Raw genomic sequence first — 27,471 nt, 5'->3', positions numbered from 1 at the left:
GGTTCAGTTTTGTTTCCCTTTTTGTGGATCGGTATTACATTTGCAATTTTCCAGTCTGTCAGTACCACCCCTGTGTCAAGAGACTGCTGCTTGATCTTGGTTAGCGGTTTGTAAATTACTTCTTTCATTTCTTTGAGTACTACTGGGAGGATCTCATCCGGCCCAGGGGATTTGTTTATTTTAAGAGCTCCTAGTCCCTTTAACACTTCTGCCACAGTTATGCGAAAGTTATTTAAAACTGGATAGGAACTGGATGACATGTGGGGCATGTTGTCAGTATCTTCCTTTGTAAAAACTTGTGAAAAGTAATCATTTAATATATTTGCTATTTTTTTTCTTCATCTACGATTTTGCCATTTGTATCTCTTAAACATTTACTCTCCTCTTTGAATGTTCGCTTTCCAGCTGTGTGCTCGGGTCCTGTTGTCTGTGCTGCTCTTTCAGCATTGACAAGGGGTATCCCCTATTTGTCAACTCCATTTAAGATTTTAAAGACTTCATTTGTTCAAGCAAACAGAGTTGATCTTAAATGTAAGCATTCTATCTGATAAGCTGTTTCAACCATGTCTTATCTCAATCCTGTGTTATAAACCTTTTTAAATAAAATATATTATTACAAATTTTTGGAATTAGAAAACTTTTTAGCTGCGTCCAAACCTAATGCGTCTGTTCTTCTTTGTCTGTGGAGGTTGTGGCATTATTTTTTGCTGGATGTAGCATGTTTTCTCCAACCTAGATTGCTGTTCAATAGAAGTGTAATGGAATCTGTAAATCTGCCATTATTTGAGAGTGGTCTATCTGACATAGGAAATACAGCACTGCCATTGTGCTAAAACTTATGAGCTGAATGCCAGGGATTTAGATGCATGAAAATCCCATAATGAAAACTTTTAAATCCAGCTGGAGGTTCATGGTTTGCAGAAAAAAGAATGAAAAAAAAAACACACACACACAAACAACACAAAACTAAGCATCTAGAGCACTGGATGGATTAGTAATGCATTGTATTGTTGACATGCTGCAGTGTCGAATGCACTTAAAAAAGAAGCTTCCTTGGAGTGTATATAGTTCCTTAATAAGTAAATCTATTCGGGGTCGCAGCCAGATAATGTGCAGATCAGATCCACCTCCATTTCGTAAGATACTGTACTGGGAATATTGGGAACAAAGTGATTCGGTGGTTCTGTTTTCCAGAGAAAGCCTGTTGGTTCTGTATAGGAGGCTTTTCCAAGAGTGCGGTATCTCCTACAGCTTTTGCTACACCACTGGTGGGATGGTAGACCAAATCTTCCCTTGGCTGTAACTGCAGACTTCTTCATTTCTATCTATAGTGACACGTATCCTGAAAAAAAGCCTTGTGACAAAAGTGTATTATTCTAATATTCTTATGCATACTGTATGAACATAAACTAGATGCGGTGCATGTGCTTACTGTTATCAGCTCACATTGCACAGCCTTTGGCTCCTGACTACAGTCTTATAAAGGGGGATCACTGTACTATGCTATACTATACTATACTATACACACTGCAAAGCACAAATGTGTCTAAGCAACACATTCAGGTGTTAATTGCATCCATGCTTCCTCTCTTGTCCAGAATGCTAAATAATGAAGTAATGAAGAGTTCTGGGAGAGAAGAGGACCAGCTGCTTGGTTCAAATACATTAAAATGCTATTAAACTGGCATCATTAGATTCTGGCTTGTGGGCTCCTCTTGCTCCCCAGGTATTCACACTTCAGCCACTCTTGACAGGTGGAACTGTGCTCTGAACCACATTATATATGTATATGAATACGGATGGCTCTTATTCTGTTGCTGTTGATGCATTGTCTAATGGAGGTATTGAAAACCAGTCACTAGGTTTTTTTTCTTCTTTAAAGCAATTTCAGACATGCTCAGGCTATTATCAGTTGTAATTAAAAGTGATCAGGTAATAACTATTTCAGTTTTTTTTTTTTTTTAAATGAAGGATTAAGGTAAGCGAAAGCAGATACTTGATGCTGCAGCACGTGGATCCAGATTCTTCAAGTGGATCGAGGGTCAGCACAGCGTGACCCTCTGCTGACACGATGTGCTCTGGAATCTGTTCAGCCCTCCACAGAGACTCCACGTTTTTAATCCAAATCATCATTGCCACTTTTTGTTTTCCTCAAAGAAGTTACAAACCAAATGTAAACAGACCAGGTGTTTCATTTAAGGGGTCTGTACTGTAAGTGATCTCAAGAGGTTTCTTAAATATTTTAGCATTGACATTTTTCCTTTTAGAAATAACTGCTGACTGAAATGAAACTGGATCTACTTCTCAGCAACATTGATTTGCTTCTTAAGCAGGTGAATAGCAATGGAATGCAATACACCCTCCTCTGGTGTTTAATCAGGTATACAAGCCCATAAAAAAAGCTTAAACCTTGACCTCATTCAACTGCATTATATCTGGTGTGAACTGCAAAGCCCCTTGCCCCATTGAGCTCTGCAGGACAATCTCACATGTGCTTTTCTGTTATAGAGAAAGCTGCACAAAAAAAAGAAAGGTGCATGTTCAATAACGTATAACATAAAGTGCTACATTTCCTTCAAATTCCTTCAAAATCCATTTAACTGCATGAAATGGAGCTGCATTATTGAACAAAACCCCCTAATGCTGTTGCGTTGCATGAAAACCTTGCTGTTTGAGTTGAAGTCTGTATATTCAGTCACCATTCCTTGCAGCCTTTCACTGTAAGAGTCCTGACAGATTAGTTTGCTGTCCACATGCAATGATTTTCAAAGTGCCTGAAGGAAGCCAAGGGCTCTGAAAGAGTGGAGCTGCCCAGTCAACTTGTTTATTTTTGAATTTGCCAAATAGGATACAGCCTTAAATGTTTATCAAAGCAATTTTTGAAGATTGCAGCTGGTGGTGCCAATGTGAAATTTGCTTTGATTAGAGATTAGTCTAGCTGCTGCACAGCTGTGAAGTAGTAATTTTCCTCCCATTTGTGTTCTCGGTGGCCCAAATATTAATAAAGGGTAACATCGAAGATGACTCTGTGTCAGTATAATTGCTGTAGAGCCTCCAAATAATCTGCTGTCAAAGAGTCAACAGGACAAGGCTGTGTGTCTGTTCAGAATGAATTGATGGGAGGTTTAGGGGTTTATACAAATACGTGTTGAGCCATGAATGTATGACTGCTGCATTGTTACTGAACTAAATAATCAAACATAACCCTAATGCAAAATAAGCATTAAATGTGTCATCACACAGTGACCAACCATATCCCAGGCGGTCATCTTAACCCTGGCACAGCAGAACAGCCAGTTTTTAACCTCGTCTTAATCTGTAAAACAACACTTTGATCCAAAAGAGCCTTCTGGGTCTGACTCGGCCATCATGCCAAACAGGCAACGGCATACATGTTATATAACTGAATGGCTCCTTTCAGGTTATAGGAACCAGAGGCTGAGTAGACCAGGTAACTCCACACAAGGTGTTGGAAATGCAAGATGTTTGCAGAACACCAGCCTTTCTCTTGCAGTGATAAACTAGCGAGGGGCACATTCCATGTCACCCTGACCTATCCACACTCCGGCTGAATGGCACATCTTTTGTGTGCTGGAAGTTCAGAAGATAATACGCCTGCCAGGGAACAGATGTAAATGGTGGGGAACGGAAGGTGATAATGTTAAAAAGCTGAATGCGAATCGAAGAAGTGCTGTATTGAAAGCTCAACACCCAGCAGTTCAAAATCTGCAGCCGCAAATGCTGCGGCTGTCAATCCAGAAAGTCTTAAAATGTCACTTTAATTAGCCCTATGTTATATTAGCCCTTGCTCCCTAGCTCTCAGCTGACTTCATTTTTTCCTAGCTCTTAGGAACAAGTATATGTTCACAACCTGTAGCCAACTTGTCTAACAGGCTAGTTATCCATCTTATCAATATCTGGGTGGCCAGTTTGATTCAAGTCATCACTGCATCACCTTCAGGCTGGACTAGCTGCTTTTCTGATGTCTCTGATAGGTTGGTGGATAAAAAGTAGGTCACTTTGTCATACTCAGACGAGGGACAGCATTTTACAAACCCTGTATATATTTAAGCATATGTAAAAGTCATTCTAAAATTTGAAAGGCACAATGCATTTGAATTCAAAAGAAGGAAACTGAACGGTTCTAAAAGCCAATAGGAGTCCAGTTAACAATGATGTATGCGGCTTCACCAGGCAGAAGCATTTCTCTTGGCATTGCTCATGTTAATGAAAGCTTCATGCATAGGAATGAAGGAAGCAGCGGATTCAGGAAAGGTGTGGGATTAGGAGCAAAACTTCTGACATTCAAAGCTGCTTGAAAGTTGCATCTCCTGGGAAACCTTTCATTTATAATTCATGCTTATTAATTGGCATCTCAATAGGGTGTTGGTTTTTGCTGCATATGCACAAATGTTAAATGTTTGTCCGGGTTGCCTTTTACAGCTGAAGAACTATACTTATAATAATCGTCAATCAGCTGCGATAAATATAATTAACCAAACTACATTGTAAAACTTGAATACAGTGGTTCCAGGTGGCTCCCAAGTGCTGGGTGATATATAAAACTCAAGCCTTTACATGTGGCTAATTTTGAATGTCCTTTTCTTAAGATACACATTTATATTTAATTAAAAACACAAAGGAAACGGTTGGGTTAGGGTGAGGGTTGGACAGCCAGCACTTTCATGGGTGTTAAGTTTCCCCAGAGGTTAACATGCATTGATTAGCTGGATTAAGTAACAGCTGCCCTGAAGGCAAATGACCACCCCGAAAAAAAATTTAATAAATCTACTGTCTTTTTTTTACGCTATGCCTGATTTTGAAGGCAAGTAGGGCTATGATCAACAGTTTTGAAGAGCTGTCTCTTAAAATCACCTTTTAACATCTCAAATCCGCTTGTAATTAAATGTAATAAATGGTTCTGTAGGATAAATACATTAACTGACACAGATGCAGAATGGAAATGAAAATACCCCCCAAAAAATCTTCAGAAGAGTTTCAAGTGCATTTAAAATAAAAACAATATTTCTCCTATTCACCCCTCCTGGCAAGCAAGGGTAACAATGTTTCCAAAATCATTCTTGGTGATGCTTTGGCAAAATAAAAGTAATACAATGTGTAGATATAAAAATAATGTGAAATTTGCACTGCATTAACAGTTTTTTTTTTTAACCAGTGGAATGCAAGAGGAATTGTTTGTAAGGAGTACATGTAGTTGGCTTTAGCCTTTTAAATAGAATTTAAAAATACATTGTCTCATAGTTGTATGGGAATCTTCACCTGATTTTCTGTTGCAAGAATAGAAAATCCTCACTCAAGCTAAAATGCAGCACAGATTTTATTTACAGGCAAGAATGTGTTCTAAAGTAGAACACAGAAAAAAAAAATCAAAACCGACATTACTGTACAGCGCAGAATACAGCTTGCAGTGTCTAACTGCAAACGATTACAGAAATCATCATCGTAAAAATGGTGCTCTGCGTGGCCCTGAATGCCCAGAGGCTGACAAGGGTGGCACTGAAATGGTTAAATGTGTAATAAAGCTGAGCTTCAGGACTTTCAAATGCAGTGTACTGCCTGCAAACAGGAGCCCCTTAGCTACCCTGTATCATCATGTTAATGCTAATTTGAATTAATTTGGAAAGCTTTGAATAATTCCAAAGATTAGCAATTAAACACCCCCTTTAGCATTCATTACAAAGTTAACATGTACCACGTGTAGTTGGCAAATCCCTACAATTGCTTTCTGCCAAAACGGAACATTGTAACAGGTGTATCTGCAAAGCTCTTTGATAGGTCAACATATCTGGATAGCCAGTGTCACCTACTGACCACCTAATGACAATTTTACCTTACAAAAGGTCAGAGGTCAAGCTGCAAACAGCCGGCCTTTTAATAGTCAAGAGATGAACTGGCACAGGGGAATAGTCAAGAGACAACATATGCATTGCTTCTTTCCACACTCTACTGTGCAGCAGTACAGGGTAGATTCACTTCAGGACCTTGCAGGTTCAGAAAAGCAATCTTGTGTCAGCAATGATTTTTCATTTGCAAAATACCTACTGTCGAATGCTCATCCCTGGAGATTCAGCAATCTGGGATAAGATGAGCCTTTGGGTATGGCATGATTTCACAGGAAAGGGAGATGTACAATGTCCGAGACCTCGGATAATCCAACTACAGTCAAGAAATGACTGCTTTAATGCAATCCTTTTCAAGTTCGTGGTAATGGAAGATCTGCTTGTTACAAAGCATGTGTTTTTATGTAATCAGGAAGGAAATTGCTATAATAGGACTGCAGTATTTAACGGAACTGATCCTACATCAGCAGAGTTATTATATCATGCCTCAAAGAGATGTCGTTTTTGAGAACTAGTGTACATCTTTGCAAAGATAAGTCTGGGAAATGCAATTCAAAATGACCCAGATTTGTGTTAACGTCCTTTTTATAATATACCTTTACAACTATCAGGAGAATTTCTGCATGTCATATACAGCCAAGTGTGCAGTATACCCAGGCTATATTATTATTATTTATAATACAGAAAGGTGCACATTAAACAAGACGTGTGTCACCACAATGCATCTCAGGGATGCCCTGTTATACACACGATGTACGTTACATTTACACTAACAATTAAAGTTCATTTGGTTACTGGACTGTACAAACCTTTATCCATTACAAACCTGTACTTAATTTGATAGATGATGTATTAATTGATTAGAAAAATTACTGTTCCACATTCACTTAATTCAGTTGAAAAGTAAATTAAATCAGTACCAGTTCATACAGCACATAGTGTAGGTAAATAACATAATGAAAACAATCTGTCCTATTTGAGGCTAAATACAGTATGGTTACATTAGGCTGAGAATTGGATTGATGCTCATTAAACCACACTCCAGATCTACTAGAGGTAACACCTGTAGGCATAAACCTACCGACAAAGATGAGTACGTACCCGCTCCAGCTGTCCTAGTGCAGGTACTCAGAACTCACAACGCTCCCCACTCAATGTCTATCTGCAAACTTATGTCATTGCTCCAAAACCCACAGTTCTTTTTTTTTTTAGTCATTTTCTTTTTGCAAGTGAATCCCCCAACTTATGAGATCCCTGTCAAAACCATTAAAGAAACCATGTTTTCTGTGCTATTCCTGCTTTCTTCAAAACCCTTCAGGTGAGCCCTGTCAGAAAGCACTTACCATCTCTCCCTCTAAGGGCAACTGCTACCATCTGGTTCAACAGTGTCAAGTTTCCCCTCTCCTTTCATAACGGAGAGCTGCAATCTGGGCAGAGGCTCCCTGGCTGTGTTCAGCGAAACACCGTCAAACTGCATAAACGCGATTGAAGCTTTCTTGACAATCACTTACTATGCGTTAGTGTGTTATTCCATCACAAAGTCATTACTTCTGGAACGTAAATAAGCTGTTCAGTTAACACCTGGGAGAGGGAGACTCCATTAACCTTTTCCGAGGCTGCAGTCGAAACCCATTTCACAATCCCACTCCTATCTGTGGTCTGCTGTAGCTCACAGGAGGAGGATGCAGAATCTGGGTTGAATTCAGTTAACATTTTACTTCACACTTTTTGTACCAACTGTGCTGTAAATTACAAGTAGTTTTGAGTCTTAAATTACTTTATAAAAGGCTAATTTGGAGGCTGTGTGGTACAGTGGTTAAAGAAACAGTCCTCAGTTCAAATCCCAGCTCAGCCACTGACTCGTGTGACCCTGAGCAAGTCACTTAAACTCCTTGTGCTCCGTCTTTCAGGTGAGACGTTGTTGTGAGTGACTCTGCAGCTGATGCATAGCTCACATACCCTAGTCTTGTATCTTGTAAAGCGCTTTGTGACGGTGGTCCACTATGAAAGGTGCTATATAAAGATAAAGATTATTATAATTTATAACTTAATAACTGGGCATCCAAATGTAACATTATTTCACTTGAAAGTATCATTGTGAGAATCCTACTGAATTAAACAGCCACTATCACATCTGTATACATTGTAACAATACATGCCATCCACTTTGATGGCAACTGTATTAAAGAGAGATAGCCTTTTCAAAGCCATTGTTATTTTGAGAATACAGGCAACCCTCTGACTCTTGAAATGAATCATGCATCAGCACCCTGTTTGCAGTTATTGAGTAAGTAATATATTTTTCTGCATGCACTAATCAAATTAGCTATCACTGACTACAGTGTGCTTCTTACAAAATATCTGTTGCAACTAACCTCTCGCAGCATCCCACATTTTTTTCAGGTTTAATTCAACTCTATTATTGCTCTTCAGCCCACACAGCACAGTAAATGAAAAAAAAAAAAAAAGATTAGCGTCTATATTTTGTTAAATTATTGACTGAGAATTTGACAGGTCATGGAAATGTTCAGAAACGTTCCTGTGGCATTTTCCCTTTCGTTGTCAGTTGCCATGGAGATTACTTTACAAAGAAAGATGTTATTTTATTACAGTAACTCATAGATCGTGTTCCCTTTAGAATGTAAAGAATTGTTCCAGGCAACTGATTCCACACTGAGGCAAGGTGCTCCCAAGCAAGTGCGCTGCAGTTTAGAGAACTCTAATAAAACAGGAGAAGGGGGTTGAAATGCACATAAAAACATGGTCTGAACATCGAAAATTAAAAGAAAAGGAAAAAACATCAATACAAACCCTGGAGACAACATGCTGTTTGCTTTACCATAAGGACAGTATCATTCGTCATGTTGCAGATTCCACCATGAATCGTGAAGCCACTCGAAGCCAATCAAAATGCCTGATTCCACAGGGCTGTCTCATGCATGGTGCACTACTGAGAACATGCAGGGTCAGCTGTACATATCAACTTATATTAAACTGCTGGCATTCTAGCTTGCCTGTAATGAAGCTTTCGTATTCTACTGTTCTTCTAGATACTCATCTCTGTTTAACTGCAACACAGCTATACACTGTCCAGCTATTAGTGACACTGAATAACAGAAACACAGCTTCCTGCAGCCTTGAGAGAGACAGCATGAAAGCTTGGTGGTGATTTGTATTGATTGGCATTACAAATGACATTGGCTTACGTGATTTAGGCCATTTTCAGGTTGTTTTTTTTTTTAACAGATTGATCAGTCCGCTTGCTCAGCAAGGCCACAGTGAGGCATGTTTTACATTCCTGATTCCCTAGAGAAATGCTTTGCACATTCCTCAGGGTTCAAAGAATATACAGTCTTCAATGTACTGTACAGTGTTGTGAAGTCTGACTCTCTACCTAGTTCTGTGGGTTAATGCGATCAGAATGTTAAATGCACAAATAGAAAATATTTAAGTGCTCTGTACTGAGTTGTAAAGTGCTGGATAAATGTTGTACAAAAGTGGGCCATGAAGGGCTGTATTCATAAAGCATGATTACACCGTGTAACACATTTTTTTTTTTTTTTTGTTCCTGGGTAGTAAGTGTTATTTCCTAATTGCTTATGCCTCAAAAGTATAGAAAATGGCTATTATTCCCCACAGACTTTGCTTTTGTGACCAGGACAGTGATATTTCAAAATATCACTATTTCCAATGGGAAAACGGGCAAATGTGTGTCTTTTCGTTCACATAAAGTCAGAAAAAACAACATATGAATCCAAATTAACATGTAAATACAGTATAATCGTAAATCTCAAAAAACTACTCACTTCTAAATCTTTTGTAGTCATTTTTGTATTAATTTAGTATAAATACATGTTAATTTGGATTCATATGTTGTTTTTTTCTGACTTTATGTGAACGAAAAGACACACATTTGCCCATTTTCCAGATTATTATATATATATATATATATATATATATATATAATATATATATCTATAACTATATATATTTTATATAATTTACAATTGTATTCAAATATGGTACACACTAATTCATACCTTAATGCTGACTTAATAAATCATAAATAAGCACATATTTTAAAAACATCACCAGCCGGAATGAGCATAGAATCTACAGATATATTCAAGTATTCTATGTGTAATTCTATTGGAACTGCTATCACTTATTTTAGAATGTAACCAAAAAGTGGTTATGGTCCCCACCCCCTTAGGCTAATTCATTATAAATATTAACAGTCAGAACCCCCCTGGCCAGAGACTAGACCCTGATAATCACCAGGGTTAGAAAGCTCATCACTAGTTCAATAAGCAGTGAAGAATTGGGAGCGTCTTACTCAGCTGTCTAATTTAAATGCTTCTGTGGGAATGAAAAGTCTTTAGACAAAGAAAAGCTGTAGAGAAATATTTTATAGAAAGTGCTCATCTTAAATTCAAGACTACAGTTCACTTTTGTTCTATAAAATGATTTCAGCCATAATGTAATCCATCTGCAGTATTTGAACTTTTTAGAGAATGTTTGTGTGGTGAGTTCAGAATAAATGCCCCTGTAATCTTTTTAAACACACAGCCATGTACTTTTCTTCAAGAAGCAGCAGGAAAATATAATGGTCATGTGTACCCCCGCTAACTAGCAAAGAAAAAGGCCTCTGTTCAAATAAAATGATGTCAAATAATGTCAAAAAGTCAATATGTCAAAGCTGGCAACACAGAAAGGGTATGAATTTTTAATGCAACCTTGAACAATATCAAACAGTTGCTTGCTTCCCTGCTTCTGATTGGTTTACGGGCAGCCTTGCAACCTGCAGACAATAGTTTTCTGATTAGTTTGTGAGTCAAGTAGGCTTTACTCAGCACTTTTCAGTGCTGCTGCCCACAAGAGCTCCCCTTTAAACTAACAATGATTTCACCCTCTGATTTATTTGGATACAGTTCTGATTATAGCAAAAAGCCACCAAGCTTAACCCCTGAACAATCATGCTGGATTTATCCACCCTTGAGCGATATTGTTTTAGCAGTACCTGTACAGAATATGAGAAACACAAAGCATGATGCTATTGCCACCTTCTATATGCTGTTCACTCAGTGTTCCAGATTGGTATCTCCAAATCTGTCCTTGAATGTAAATATAAACCACTGCAAGCCTCTACTGGATATGTGAACAACAACAAATAAAACTGGACTCGGTGATTAGGCATTGGAGAGGGGATAAATGTTCCTTCCAGGTACTAACATCCTTGTCTTTCTTATTTAGCAATACAGGTGCTGCTGAAAGGCTCTGACTCAAAAAGAAATGCTATGTTTTATTTATTTATTTACGTTTTGTGTGCGCTGAACCTAATTGGCTCATCAAACAAGTTTAGGACGTTTGAAATGTTGATAACCTCGATCAGCCTTGTGATGTTAACATCCATTTCCTGTTTTTACAGTATGTCAAAAATGTACAAGAATGCACATGAACTGATCTGCGTCGGATTCACTGAATGCTAGTGCACTGTGAAGCACATTGCATTCATGTGCTTTTGTCAACGTGACAATGCATGTAAAGGGATGATGCTGTGATACCAAACCAGAATATGCCCTTCTGTTTGCCCAATGCTAACGGGGCAGGCTCTAGATTCAGGGACTCTACTAAACAGCTACTTAATGTGCTGTAACATGTAGTTATTAAAAGGACGTATTCTATTACTAATTGAATAAAGCCAGATTATCTTTTCATACTCTACAGCCTTCACTTAATTCAGCAGTATAGTGTTAACACGTTACCTTCAAAGCGTGTCGTCTGTCCTGGCAGAGAAAGGTTATGTTATACAGCAAACAAATTGACATTATAAAAGAAATAAAGAAGTTGTTCTGAAGAATATACCCATAATATCCAAAAATGAAATATTAAATGTCTCTAAAGCTGAAGTTCTATTTTTAGGATGTATGACCAAGGTCATGTGAATACATCTTGTATGTGGACCAGCAATGCTATTCACAGTATTAGAACACAAAGCAACAGGCTCTAGCTCTGGACACATGCACACATGCATTATGTACATCATGTCATCATGTCTTTTCATCATAAAAGGGACTGACCAGATATTTCAAGGCACTGGATTCCATGGATCCTGACAAAGAAAAGACAAGCCCTGCATGGGACAGACTCAGAGAACACTTTGAAAACGGGCAGGTCTTTGAAGATCCCTTTATTTGACTTTCAAATGCACCTGCGCTGACATACACACAGCACTGAGGCGGATTACTAAAGTCTCCTTCAGGATCTAAAACACAATGATGAGAACCATTTGAGTTTCAAAAAACACCTATTACTGTCACATGGGAAAAGCATTAAAACAACAGTGTAGATATAAGAGTGGCCATTCTAGAAATCATTCATGCCCCCTCCTCAGCCTGAGGTAGGCAAGACTCTACAGAAGTACTCAATGACTAAACATTGGGGAGAGGCTTCACTTACCTGCCAGGTACTAAGACCGTTTTCCTCATTTGGATCTCTCCCAGGTAAACACAAGCAATTAGGTGCTACATTGCTCCAGTGAAATCCATAGAGTGTATGATTTAATTTCATGTTTAATTTAGCAAGGCTTTTTCACCAAAGGTGCTTCCAGTTACATGTGTGCATGTGTAAAAACATTCCTATAGCTTGTATCCATGAGCACAGAATGAACGCTATTCCAAGCTGATTAGGGTTCTCCCGCATTCCCTCCGAAGCCCCATTGATAGACTCCCCGAGCTGAGTGAAAATAGATGGAAATAAGGTAATACAGAATCATACCCCCATCCCTGTTTCTTATTCTAGGCTCTGAGGAGGGAGTCACTTCATTCAACGAAGCAAGATTCCTTCTTGATTCCCCACAATGCTGCTTATCTTGCTCACTGGACTTGAGCTCAGCTGACATTACAATTCCGGAAAGCAAACAACAGAATTGTTGTTTTTTTTGTTTTATTATTTAAATACGATTTGTCAAAACAAATCCTTCACTTGTCTTACTTAGCAGGGACTTCAATGCACTCAGTCCTTTTGCAACTGCAAGCCATGAGATATCAGGAAACAACATTGTTTGAGCATTCTGTCCTTGTGTTGGAGGTGAAAGATGGGCATTGTTATTGGGAGCACAATCGATTAGGATTGACTCATCATGATGTTGCTACTTCATGGGGTTTTTCAGCTATTGCACTGGCTTGCAAGACAATCTCTAAAGCAGCTCCAGATCCCGGGGGACAGTGAGTCACGCTTCATGGCTCTGCATTGATTAGTCATTGGTTCATGGACAAGCCATTATTAAATTACCATTTCACCTGTCTGATGACTTACATTGCGTCATACTAAGCACACAGTATAGGTGGCCAAACTGCGCTTGCCACAGTTAATAAAGCAATTCTGTCATTTCGAACCAATTACCTCACCAACCCCCCCCCCCCCCCCATCGCAAAAACTAACCCAACCTCAATCAGATACAATGAGACCCTCCAATAGTAGTACTAAAGGGGTGTAATTGTTAGATTACATTGCAGTATGCCATTCATTTAGTATCGGTATCTGTTAATTATAATGTATCAATGTATTTTTACAGCTCATTTTGATACATTAGTTTGCATCTGAAAAACAAATCCTTTAATGTATTCCTCTGTGCAGAAGCCACGCTGCTAGAATCTGCTGTGAAAACTATTCAAGTAGCAAAAGAGTGCTCCTCTGCAGGATTTCTGTGTGGTTTACATCTCATTATTTAGATCAAATTACTGGGGGGTTCAATTCCAGCTCAATGAGGGCCCCGTTCAAGTGCGTCTCATTGAAATAATGAATGTTATTTAATTATGAACAGATCCATCTCTCCATCATCACGCTCTCTGTTCCATTGGATTTCACCAGTGCAGTCTGCTTATCCTTTGCTAGTTTACAGCAGATCCACATGAGTTTTTAACATTTTTGTTGCATCTGGACTGTGCTTTTAGCACAGACAACAGAAATGCTGGCGGACACCTTATTAAGAACTTTCTGAGCAACGTGTCATTCCGGTACAGTACCGACAGAATCACAAACTTGCGTTTTTCTTTACTTTTTCCATTAAAATTTGAAAGCATCCAAACTGACCTAAAGGCTATACATATTGCTCAACACAAGGCACTGCAATAAAACTGCCTGCTGTTTGGAATTATTTCTCCATCCGACAAAAAGAAGCCCTTGACTTTCGAAGCAATAGGGTATTGCCTTCCAATTACTCATCCCATTAGGAGAGGGCAGATAAGGCAGAGTTTGAGAAATTAACTGTCAGCTCTTTTATTAACTCTGGAGCTAATTGTGTACCTGTGTTGCTTCAGGTAGTCTCCTAATAAACCTGCAGACCACCCATTGTACTCTACAAAGACTGGTTTTCCTTTTAGCGTTGTCATGGAAATGGGATAGGTACAGGTATAAAAAGAATAAAGAAAAAGCCTGGCTATCTTAAACGTGGTGCAGCTGGGATAATAACATGTATAACAAGAACGTTGTGAATAGCTGAAGACAGGAAACATCTGAAGGTGTTTGTAAAGTACATATACAGATGTAATTTTGTATACTGTACCTCTGACAGTTTTTTAACAAAGGCACTGCAGTTAAGCAATACACTAAGTTTCTTATTTAAAAAACAGAATAATAACAACCAAGACACTTCAATACCTCACCCCCACCCCACCCCACCTCACAGAGTGCGGGAGACATTACATTACTTGCCTATTAGGAGGTGAATGTGAAGAGGAAAGGAATCGCTTCCATTAAGTCAAAAGCAGCACTGTAGACACTTTGAATTTAATAAAGAGGGTTAATCTAGGAATGCACACTGTATGCTAGTGAGAGTTAAGAAAATGTCTTTTTTGTCTTTTTTTAAAGCACTGGTTATGAAAGACTTACAGCAAAAAGTATTTCATTCAGAAACAGTGGTCACGGCGAAGCTTTCAAGTCTTGAGAGTCTTTTACTAAACAGTTTAACTGGGAGAGCAGCTCTTGGCTGGTGATTAGTGCAATACGTCCTCAGAATGAGGAGGCTGTGGTGGAGTGCATTGAACGGCTTGAGCAGCAAAAAAATCTAATTGAAAGCAAAGCGTGCAGAGATGGCCAGGCTATCTGAGACTTAATCCAGGCTCATCTGTACTTCACATTTTATACTCAAACTGAGCTCATCCGAATTTCATGCCAGAATCCCTGATAAAGGTAGCATACAGAGCCACACAAACATGAGAGATGCAGTATTGTAGTCATCCATGTACCAGCGTGGCTGCGCTATACAGAGTGTAAACACAGTGTGCTCTTCCACTTTGTTGTATGCAAGCAACATTTTAGAGTTTGTAACAGATACCCAGAGATCTTTTATAGTTTCTTTAAGTATTTTTTTCATATCTAGAAAACCACTTCTCCTGTTGTGATTAAACTTGGTTGGGAGAAATGATTATTGACAAGTGTCAGAATCTGTCAGGTCTGTCTGTGGTGGATGTACAGTGGGTAGATTGATCTATTTTATCAAGATCTGAATGCCAGAGTTCCAATTCTGTATTCATAACCATTGCAGAGGAGGGGGGGGCGGGGGGGGGGTGTCTATGTATTTAGCATACAGTAGCTGTCAATTGTGTTTGCGCATATCAGGCAATATAAAAAGAATCTCCCAGTAACCGTAACAAAATCTGCAAGTTTGTGCACAGATCCTCTCGCTCTGTCTGATCAGGTGCTGTGCCACATCAGGCAATATAAAAAGCAGCCACCTACAGCAAGAACAACATGTCTTTATTAAATCTCATTCCCAGCTAGTGCAGTGTGAGCATTGGGATAACTCCTTTGAAATTGCTACCTGGATGCAGATTGCTTTCCTGTCCTTACCTACTCCCTGAAAACCCACTTGCCAGTGATAATATAATTTCAGAGCAGGCATGCATTCATAAAATGTATTCAAGCTCAAACTGGTAAAACATACAAAGATGCATATATTCTAAATGCACATGTTCTATGGTTTTGTTGTAACAATTTTCCCATTATAACTTAGGTGACAGACTGTAGCATGAGTCGTTGGTTTGATAATCTCTTATCCGCGTTCACGACGGTTTCAGAATGTACTGACAAGCTCAAACAAACATACATACAAACACGATCCCAGGATGTGGCACTGACACACAACTCCTAGTGTAACATCGTTGCACAGTACCTACCACCACCAACAGGACTTTCTTTTACATCAATCACTTTGTTTTGGTTAAAACTCTTTGGAAAATTTAAATAATTTCTCACAGGGACTGTTTTTTATTACTGTATTATTTAAGGTTCCTCAAATATACTTTAAAATTGGCAGAAGCAAAATAATAATGATAATACTAATTCTACAGAAACATGCCAGGCTCCAGTTAATTATGAAGTGCTACTGTTGACTTACCATAGTTTCTCTTGGAGACGGATCTCCAGTTTGTGGAGGCAGCCGAACAGATAAGAAGAAACAGGGGCACAGAGGGCTTCATCTTTCAGGTTTCCTTGGCAGCTGAAAGTACAACGACAACAGTGGGAAAAGTAATTATCACAGGTCTAGATTTCATTCAGCTTTCAACTAAATGTCAAAATCAATCATTTCAACATGGACGATAAACTAGAGATGATTCGTCATGGATGACAAAAAATCATTTTGGGCCAGAGTACTACCATGGACACACAAAACATTAGTGTGAGTTTATAACTGTTATTCTTACAGGCAGGGTCAATATTCATGGGGAGTTAGTAACTTTGCTTAACACCCAGCAGTAAAACGGGATCTAAAAATCTGTAAATCCCACAAAATCCAGCTGTCAAATAATTTGGATTACATCGCACAAATAACTTAAAACAAATCCTTCGATTTCAAGCTGTTTATCCCACAATGTGAAATCCAGCTCCTTAAAATCTACCCCAAACCTTTACTTTATTGCACAGGATGGGTGGCTTTTTGAAGCAATATTATTTTAGAAGCAATAAAACACTTTCACGTAGCTACCCAGTCTTTCCTAACGCAACCATGCTGCACAGTGTTCTTTTAGGATTTTTTTTTTTTTTTGAGGCACAATTTAAGCTCAGTGTTAGCCCCATGAATCAACATGAATATTTCCAGCTACGATAATGCAAAGATGGTATTTTTATTTTGAAATCCCAGATTCGTGTCATTCCCAGTCATGCCCATATGTGTGAAGAGAAATTGGGAAATAACTGGGCACCTATGGATGTCTTTTAAGTGTATCAAACTGCCAAACACAATGAATCAATCAATCAATTCATGTTAAATATACAGAAAGGAACCACAACAATGGATATTTCTGTTCAAAGAGTTCAGTTTGGGCCACAGCTCTATGGGTTATTTATTTACAAACAGAACATTACTGACACACATTTCCAGCACCTTATTAATTTCTGGGTCAGCCACAAACAACACTAATGAATGAAATGTTTCTGTTCACAATCGGACTAGTTTGTGACTAACAAGTCCAATCCAGCTGAGCTAATTCTGTTCAGACAGCATGCAGTCTCTTTATATCCTATGCTGTTTCTATTTTCAGAACTGGTAGCAATATTGTGCAGCTGCTCATTTTTCTTGACAGATGTGCTTTTAGATGAAGAAGTGGGGGGGGGTCACATGGGACTATTGAAACAGAAAAGTGCATCAACTGTCATGAAATCATTATACAACTCTTGTCAAACGTATTTACAAGCATCCACATTCAGGAGGGTCCTATTCTTGGTTACTACTGATGGAAAGTGTTGTGCCAGATCGACAACTTGCTGCCACCTGCTGCAGTGCCATGTTCGAAGAATGATCTAGCACTGATTTTACTATGGTTAATCAGGTCGGACCGTGTCAATAGCTCACAGTTTAATCATGTTAAGGTTGAAAAAAATATATAGAAACAGTTGGGAATGCCTTGTCATATTGTAATTAACAGTACATGTTTCAGTCAGCAGTCTTTGTGAAATAACATTTGAAAAAATGCAATATGAAATTCATGAGAGCCTAACACGAAATGCTTTCTCAGCTGAAAATCCACCCAATAGAACAAAAAATGATACAGGGTCTCTAAAGCTCTACAAAAAGAACCTTGGCCACTCATTAGAACCGTGCAATCTGGAGTTAGCAAATAAACAGCAAGATAGGGTGTAAAACGCTGATGATTCTGCTGTTTAATAAACCCAATCCCTTCTTCGTTTATTTATAAGCGATGTTAATTTATATCAAACACTCTATAAATTTAAACCTAATATTGTTCTAACTGCCGCTTCTTGCTGTCAGGCAAAAGGGGAATTTTTTTGCAAACTCTCTCTTCCCAATAAATCTGCAGATTCCCTTTGGGCTTGCAAAACAGTAGACCAAGAGATCCCTGCTGAATTGCAAAGCATTAAGGGTTCCAGCCACAGAATTAGTATTTGTTTCTACTTAAACCTTCAAGGAGGGTAAAACCAGATATAAGTAGGAAGGAGGCTCCTTCACAAAAAAATAATAAAAGTGATTAACCCACAATCTTTTATCCCAGTTTGATTTTATACTAGAGCAGGTTATTTCTTTTTTCTTAACTCTCTCAGGTCTTTGCTGTTGAGGTAGCAGTTAGGGTAGTTCTTAAATTGGGTCCCTGCAGAATACAAAACATGTCAAGCAGCAGCACAGATGATATAAACAAGCAAATATTTCAATACTTTTTCAGCGTAAGAGAGAAAAGCTGTGCAGGGAGCTCTCCAGTGGGCAGGTTTGGGGCTGTTCCCCTGCAGCTAATAATGGCTGTTAGCACCAAGCCTCTATTGAATGCTCTGGGAGCAGCAAAGACAGAGCCTCTGTACCCACTCCTCATTCGAATAATGCTAACAAGAGGCTCATTAAAGACTACATTTCAGTTCATTACTGGCAAGGATGCATTCAGGTCTTTGTATTAAGTCAGAAGAGACATACTGTTATTGAAGAATGCAGCACCTGTTCTGCAGTGTCTGTCCAATCCTTCTCCATCAGTTTAAGCCTGACCCACTTATCTAAACCTATGTTTATTGTAGTTTTCAAATCGATCGTTTGAAATTGAGGGGGAAAAAATTGCACTTCGCCCCTCCACTGTTGAACCGGTTTGTACCACACGGTTTTGATGTATGTTTTGAGGTATGTTTCTTATACAGCGCATTATGTATTGCTCAAGTCTAATCAGCAAGTAAGACTTTGTGAAACATTGTGTCTCAGGGGTATAAGAAATGCTGCCTTATTACTGCTCATCTCACTTTTCACAGTATGATCTCTGTAAGTCACCTTGGATAAAGGCATCTGCTAAATAAACAACAATAATAATAATAATCTCATATTTAATGTGATCAAGATCAGGACTTTGGTAGAACCCTTCTTCTTTCATCATGAGAGCAAAAAATCATTTCTCTTCTGAATGCTGCCTGCACTCAGCCGGCTCTCCTGCTGAATCTAACAGGCAGCCTGAGTTGGGATGAGGAAGCAGATGGTCATTAATTATCCATGCAGTGAAGAGAGTCTATAATATTCCAGCTACCAAGACAGAAATAAAGATAAGCACAAGCATAGCATGTGACTGCAGAGTAAATAATATCCCATCTGCAACCCTTAGTAAATCAATTCATAAATACATATATTGAATGCAGGCAGTGGTGGTGTTAGCAGGATCATTGCTATTCACAGGGCAGAGGTGGTTCAACAGCTTATCTGCATGTGATAATGTTGTGAAAGACCCACAAGGGAGCCAGTCTGGATGACAGCACAACCCAACTGGCTCGGATGACGGGATTGTATCCTTTCATGAATGCATCAATGGCCAGGCCAGTCTGCCATATGGCTAAATGCAGGGCCCATAGGAGCTGGGACCGCTCTCGGCATGCGCCTCTTCACCCACTGAGACCCAACTCCACGCTTGCTTAACAAAGAAGCACCGCCTGCTGTGCATTCCTGACAGTCAACAACTTTATTAGTCTCTGATGTACGTTTTCAGCGTACAAGGACCCTTTTCTCAGAATTGATGTAGCATTCACATCAAATACATTCTCTTATCAAATACATTCAATTAGTAATGCAAACTGGAACAATTTGACTTAAACAGTGACAAGAGAAGCGATGGAGTTAAATAGCACCACACTTTGCTGAAAGGTAAACCAAGAGGAAGACGGGGTGTTTGAAGAGTCTGAGTCATTGCATAGAGGCATGATTCAAGACTAAAATAAAGAGAACACTTCCCTGATTGGAAGCACTCCCCCATAGTCTTATGGATTTCTGCCCCTATTCCAATGACTAACCCAAACCACAGGAGCCCTGTTTAATAGCCCCCACATTCTAATAGGAAAAGTCATGATAAGAACCTTAAAGTGTCGCTGTTGTAACAGTCGAACCCTCACTGTTACTGTCCTTCCAGAATCAATACCAAATCAAGCAGTGTTACAGAACACCCTGCAGCGTGTATAAGGAACACGTTATTTTCTGTATTGCAGCTATCATTTATTAAACATAATAAACCCTCATTGATTTGAGATTGTTATTGTATTCACGTATCCTGTCACAGGTTAGAAATTACCTGGAGAATACTTTTGTCAGCTTTTACTCTGGAGTGTTTGCAAGGAGAAAGAGAACGTCTCCTACAGGCATCGTGGTGGATCCAGAGCTTGTTCCATCCAGTCTGTTCCCACAGTATGTCATTTATTTCAATTGGAGCACCAGCATTATTGTAAGAGGGAGCATGAACTGGAGTGACTATGATGCTCATAAGAGAAATTCTCTCTCTCCTGGTGAACGCTCCTGTGTAAAAGTTTTCTGCAAAGGTAAGGTCATGCGTTTCTTGCAGAAAACTGCAGGTTGTTCTGTAGCACTTTAAACTGCCCTCAATGCTTCCCTCCCACTGACACATGAAGTGAATTAAGCCTTAAGAGGCACTGCTAAATCTCAAGGTTTGACTGCAATCCTTAGTTTACAAGAGGTCCTGGAAGAAATAGCCGTGAGTAACGATCTCTCCCCAGGCCAGCCTGCGAGACAAGAGGCATGCTTAGCTGTTTGGTTTATTTATTGATTCAACATGCTGATACAGGATCAACAACCCACTGTGATGCATTAACTACACAGAACCCCACCAGCTGAGCTGCTCCATGTCCCTCTGGTCAATATCAGCCTCCAGTGCAGTATCCTCCAACGACACAAAATGAAATGCAAGAGAAACATGGAAACAGTGGCATGGTAACGACATCTCTGTGGGCTATGCACCTGCACATCAGCATGCAGAATCAATAAATAAGCCAAGCATCTGAGCATCCCCATTGTAAACATTAATCCAATTAAATCATAGCAAGCCAGTGTTTATTTACTTGATAAGTATAGAATTCCGTGATATGACAGCCAGGAGATCCATTTTCCTGAATGTATCTTCAAGGAAGATGAAAGAAGGAAGGTCAGTAAAGTACAGGAAATATTAAAGAGGGCATCACAGAAACAGATAGGGAAACTTTGAACAGACAAGCTAGAAAACAGCTGACCTGCTCATTGGATGTACTTCATCAATCCTACTTCTGTTTCAAATCTGCCATTGTTGCAATCAATGGAGGCTTATTGATACTCAATACACTACCTACCAGAGGCATCAGAGACATAACATATACAGGCAGAGATACAGAGGCTATCCAAACTCTGGATCACAGGAAGGTTTTATGTATATGGTAGTCTATGTGCTGTTATTTCTGCTGATGCAGCTCATCAAATATTTATTCCCAGCTTTCTTAAATGTTAACAAACATTTTGAATTACTTACACAGAAAATGTCAAGCCTAGTGGGTTTAAAAGCAGGTCCCAGCTGAGAACACATGAACATAAAATGTAAGAAATCCAAATATTACTGAAAGGGTATTGCCAGTTTGCGGTGCTAATTCAGAAACTCAACTGCTAAAGTAAAAAAACAAAAAAGAATCTTAACTGCTGCATTGTTTTATGGCTGGTTTCAAAGATCTTGATTAGCACTAATCTTGGGCTACTTAATGTTTATGTAAGGCAGTCCAAGATTAGCACTAATCAAAGTCAGTGAAACCAGCCTGTAATATTGATTTAGGTAGCAGGCAGTCCATGGTTAGCGCTGATCATGGTCAGTGAAATCAGCTTGCACTGTTGATTTAGGTAGCAAGTAGTCTGGGTTAGCGCTGATCAGGGCCAGTGAAACCAGCCTGTAATATTAATTTAGGTAGCAGGCAGTCCAGGGTTAGCACTAATCTGGACCAGTGAAACCAACCTGTAATGTTGATTTAGGTAGCAGGCAGCCCATGGTTAACAATAATCTGGACCAGTGAAACCAGCCTGTAATGTTGGTTTTGGTGGCAGGCAGTCCAGGGTTTGTGATATTAGGCATGGTAGTTTTTTTTTGTAGGGGTTAATTTTATTCCTTACGATGAATTGGTCATTTCTTTTGTTGCAACAGAATTGATCCAGATCAAAGAGACACAGAGATGCTGTGGGTTCCAGAAAGATCTGGACCTCTGTGTTCATCTCTACAGTAGACACAGATCAAAGAGCATGCATGCATGCAGCAACGTACCATCCTTCACAGCTGCATTCTCTATTGATTTTCTGGGTAATGCCATAGCATTTGAATGTCACAATGGGCCAATTACACGTTATGGCAGGGCTGAGGCCTGTCGCAGTAAATAATATAACAGTGTTGGGTTTATAAATAAAATATAGCTTGGTTTGGGTTGTAAATAAAAATGTGTAACTTTTGTAAAAACAAAGTGTGTGCTGGATGGCAGGGCTTGGAGGAAGACCTCCCTGCTTGCCTAATTGAAACCCAATGTGCAGCAGGTGGCCAGATGTCAATTGCATGATTGATAATCAATGATCCCTGGTCACTTGCCTTTAAAAAGATGCTTAAAAGGCAGTTTTAGTTGTTCGTTGTTATGTTTGATGCGGGACCTCCCTGTGCAGGCCAAGCTCGGGCCGTGCGCTACTCTCGCTACACAGGGAGGTCCTGCACCAGGAACCTTCTTCCTAACATCCCTCAATGAACCTCTACCTAAACATTGCAGTTATCCCAGTCTACACACGGTAATAACCTTTGTTGGTCCGCCCAGTTCACTCTCCTTGGCTATCCACGTAGGCATGACTCTTCATGGTGGTACACAAGCACAGGAACAAACAAAAGCAGAACAAAGGAACTGGCTTTGCAGCCTCTTTATAAAGACAGGTGACCAGGGTTAATGGATTATCAATTATGCAATTGACACCTGGCCACCTGTTAAAGTTGCAGTAGACTACATTAGACCCAACTCGTTTTTGCTCATGGGTCCAGAATAGTTATGATGGCATATCTAAGCCATTCTGAATGATTGTCAGGTTAGTAATATAAACACCTCTTAAATCTGCTAGCCTGACGTGGTTTTCATTCCACACTCATGAATGCTGGGAGCCGTATCCCCTGGAGTTCAAGGCTGGACCCGGTCAATACATAGAATGGAGATTTCCAGGGATGGCTCAGCAACAAGAACTCACTCCTGAAGCCTGAACTGAAAATGCTCAAAGAATCCCGGAACTGTTTTTATTTTGTTTCTCACCCTGTGCAGCACAGTGTCCAGTGCACTGGATATGGAAGGAGGATGTCTTTGCAAAGTGCTTTCACAATGCATTATCAATTCATTCAATGTCTAGCAGGCAGTACTTTGGAGCTAGAAAGAACAGCTCTTTGAATAGTTTAGTTTTAGGTTGCGACTCACTGCTGGTGTTCATGGCATGCAGCACTGGGGGGGGGGGGGGGGGGACTTTTAAACTGTTTGTTTGCCTAATGAGCTCATTTTTATATTATTTTACACACAGTAGATCTTAATGGCAAATAAATGTGTTTCAATCAAAACATGAAAAAATAAATTAATAAACAAATAATGAAATGCACGCCTACATACAGATGTAATAACACTAGGAAAGTGAATGGATCGTTGTTAAACATTGTATTTTGTCTTGCACTAATTAAACATCAATTTTTACTATTATTTTACCACACAGTATCGGATCTTAATGTGCAAATAACATGTGTTTCCAACTAGAAGTCAAAACTATGAAAAAAAACTAATTTAATAATACAGATGTAATAACACTAGGAAAGTGAATGGATCGCATTATCAATTAAATCTCCTTACGACGTGTTAAAATGAGAAAGAAAAGGAAACTGATGTGTAAACGATGGCTTGAGACGCATGAATCAGGGCTTGACCTTCAGTTCCTGAAGTCTTATCCATCTGTGCCTAAATATTTGGATAGCTTTTGCAACAGGTTACTGGTGACATTTTAACCACGATTTGCTAGCCTTTTAATATGGGAGTAGAATCACTAATCTGGATCCAGCTTTTGGACAACCTGGCAGCAGTAAGCTGCAGTTACAGTAATCTGAAGTAGTTGGATTGTTTTTCAAGAACATTATTACCATTTCTATCATGTGCATACATCAATGTGGAAGCATGTACAATGCATGCTGGTGGCCAGCTTTATTAGCTTCTACTGCAGACTATTCCATTTCACACCTTAATAAGCAGGTTACACTGATGTCTGAAATGATGAATGCCACAGAGTCAATGATACCATTGCACTGCTGCGTGGATTTAAAGATGGCTTTAAAATGGGTTGTTTTTGTAGGGTATTTTTTTTAATGCATTTCATGTCGTTGAGTACAGTAGTAATCTACAGTATAATGAAAACTTTTCACAACATGCAGCTAGGATTTCCGGGGACCAAATAAAATGTTTTGTGATGGCTCTATATTTAAAAAGACAATTAGTACAGAATTCAATACTGCAGATGCCCGAACAATTAATTTGTTAAGCAATTAAAGTAAAGCATAGCAAGCCTATAAGTTTAAGGAAATTAAGCATGTAACCAGCCATGAAAAATACTCAGCAGCTGCTACAAAAAGAATCTTAATCTGTGGGGGGTTAAGTATGGGTTTTTAGGAGATGACTTATAATTTGTGTCAGATAATTTAGCTGTCTGAGACAGAAGACTGTGAAACATATGCCTGGGACTGCATTTGCATGCCTTGCCGTGGTTTTTTTCTTTCTTTTTCCATTTTTGTTCTTTTGCACTCGAAGGCTCCAAAGACTGTTTGGGGAAAAAAAAAGCATTCTGTAACATTTAGCATCTGCTGACAGGCAGACTGTGCCACAGACCTCATTCTCATGCCAATGTTTCACTGCTTACAGTAATGGTCCAGGTATGGACAGTGTGCTTAAAGGGGAGATGCTTGATGGAACTCGCCCGCAACACTTAGCAGCTGCTGGAGGACACAGACGCAGGCTTCATGTGCATGGCAATGGTACGGGGGGAGCGTGCCATCTTCACATGTATTAGAGAGGCTCTATCAAATAGAATAGCATAATTCACAAAGAGAGAGCACCACAGGACTGTGAAGAACACTGACACCAAACTGTTCCTATTGGTGTCTCCCAGTGTGTGTGTGTGTGTGCATCAAAGATGTCATCTTCAAGAAAAAAAAAATATTGTTTGTAAGGTGTGCTGTCCTATGGCAGCTAGATAGACAGATAGATCGATAGATAGATAGATAGATAGATAGATAGATAGATAGATAGATAGAGTGGTTTTCACATATATCCTAAGGTGCACAAATTACTAAAGATAACTTTCTTGAAGGAATAAGAGATGATAATTGAGAGGAGTGATCATGTATCACTGCACAGCAGCTCACACACCTTGCAGATTTACCTCTTCCAATCAGTACTGTGTTTTTTGGGTTTTTTGCCCCTATCTATTTTTACACTGGTATTTATTTATTTGTTTGTCTGTTTCCTCCAACAACCAGATCTTGTCTTTATCTGTCACAAATCAGCTGCTTGATAGGTAGCCAGAGGGTCTGAATTTACTGCAGTTAGATGAGAACTTGTCACATTGAGAGGATTTGTCTACAGAAGAGAAACCAGTGAACTGCCACAAACGAGATGGAGTATGCAGTAATTCACACCCTAAAACATACCTGTGCACTGCAATCATTTCACTCTTGAGATAAATATTCCAGTTGTGCAGCTTGAGACTAGATCAGCTCCCAAGCTCACCAATAGGTTTCATCTCTGACATCGTCATGCCTCACAGCAATGCCAAATGTTTTGTTTTTGCTTTTAGTTTAGTCAGTTAGCTGTTAAGTGTCTATCCCTTACTATGACAATATATAAAATACACCCATTTACAAAGCTGACATAAAGTCTCTTAGGGTATAGCTGCACTAACAATAGGTTATCTAGCTGATAATTGGTGCCTGCACAGAACAAGCAATTGGGAGCACAGTGATGCAATAATAGAGTCTGTGTGGTGCTCTTGCGGCTGTGTGAGTAACCAGAATTAAAGGTCTGACAACATCCAATCTATATTACAGCTAGCATGGACCACAGTCTATTCACTGCCATATCCAAAAACATACCTCAGGGATCCTTATACAATGTTATAATCATCAGTGAGCAATACATGAATACTAATATATACTGCATAAATAAACCACTTAGATGTGTTACTACACGGCAACTGTACTGTAACTGTATGGTGATTATGATTGTTCATATCTCCAAAAATAGCCATTACATTCAATTGAAAAGCCATTACATTCAATTTAATAGAAAAATGTGTTTCATGCAAATTAAATACAAATTCATAGAATAGAAAAAAAAACATATTAATAGTGTTTTACTTACATATAATTAATTTGTGTAGAAAAGTCTACCTTTCAGATGTCAAACCCTCAATCTTAGCAGTGTCCAAGACTGTATTCAAATATGATCAGGCTCCTTCCAGGAGCCAGTCCTCCAAGGAGACAAATACATATTTTTTTGCACTAATCCAGGGATACCTTGGAGCAGGCCAACTTTAAAAGCTCACAGCCAATAAACAGCAAATGGTACTGCAAAGGATACAAAAGAACATTTATAAATTAGTATATATAACAAAAAAAAAATTAAACCCATAAAAACAAGGAACACTAATGTTTTGGACAATGCTTTTGATGTGCAGGTGCTGTGAGATCACTTCCTGACCACTCTGCCGTTGTTTCAGTTTGTAACAGAGCATGATTTAGACCAGAGGTGGGTTGATCCTGCTTCTGGTTCTCAAGCAACAAAGAGCTGCTTTAGAATTTCACTTTGCAACATTAAAAAAAAACAAAAAAAACATGACATTACAAATTCCAGACTGGTCCAAACAATATGCACATGTGACTTTTATCAGTCAAGAATATAAATGTCACTTGGCTAGACAATGCACTCCCCACCATATTTACCAGGGTCAACTAAATGGCATCTCCAAAGACTACAAAACCAATAAGGAATTGCATGCTGTGCAAAGAGTATAGGAGGGGAACATGTGGGACATAATTATTATATATGTGTGTGTTGCCATGCTGCATATACAATATGCATGGATTGTAAAATATAATGTACTTGCGACACACTTAATATATTCACATGCGTTTGCATGCACAGGAGTTCAGCGTTTATGAAAATTCTCTCAGAGCTAGACGAGATGTAGTTTAGATTTACAACACAGTTCTATGAAGGACTGTGTTGTCTTCCAAATATTTCTTTATGCCTGTCCCCTACCGCCTCACAGACCATTTAAATGCTAAGT

The 27,471-nt window shown here is 39.1% G+C and overlaps 1 protein-coding gene across 1 annotated transcript in view; it reads right to left on the bottom strand.

Annotated features, from left to right (window-relative positions):
• LOC121295340 (X-linked interleukin-1 receptor accessory protein-like 2) overlaps positions 1–27,471 on the bottom strand; it is a 158,472-nt gene that overhangs the window by 126,627 nt on the left and 4,374 nt on the right. The window contains exon 2 of the mRNA XM_041219837.1: positions 16,261–16,362. Coding sequence (XP_041075771.1) covers positions 16,261–16,342 — 82 coding nt within the window. The 5' untranslated portion in view covers positions 16,343–16,362. The remainder of the gene's footprint in view (positions 1–16,260; positions 16,363–27,471) is intronic.

This window comes from Polyodon spathula, chromosome 20, assembly GCF_017654505.1.
Source record: "Polyodon spathula isolate WHYD16114869_AA chromosome 20, ASM1765450v1, whole genome shotgun sequence".
In the NCBI taxonomy this organism is placed as follows: domain Eukaryota; kingdom Metazoa; phylum Chordata; class Actinopteri; order Acipenseriformes; family Polyodontidae; genus Polyodon; species Polyodon spathula.
The sequence above is the reverse complement of the archived record's forward strand: the minus strand, read 5'-3'. Positions and strand labels throughout refer to the sequence as shown.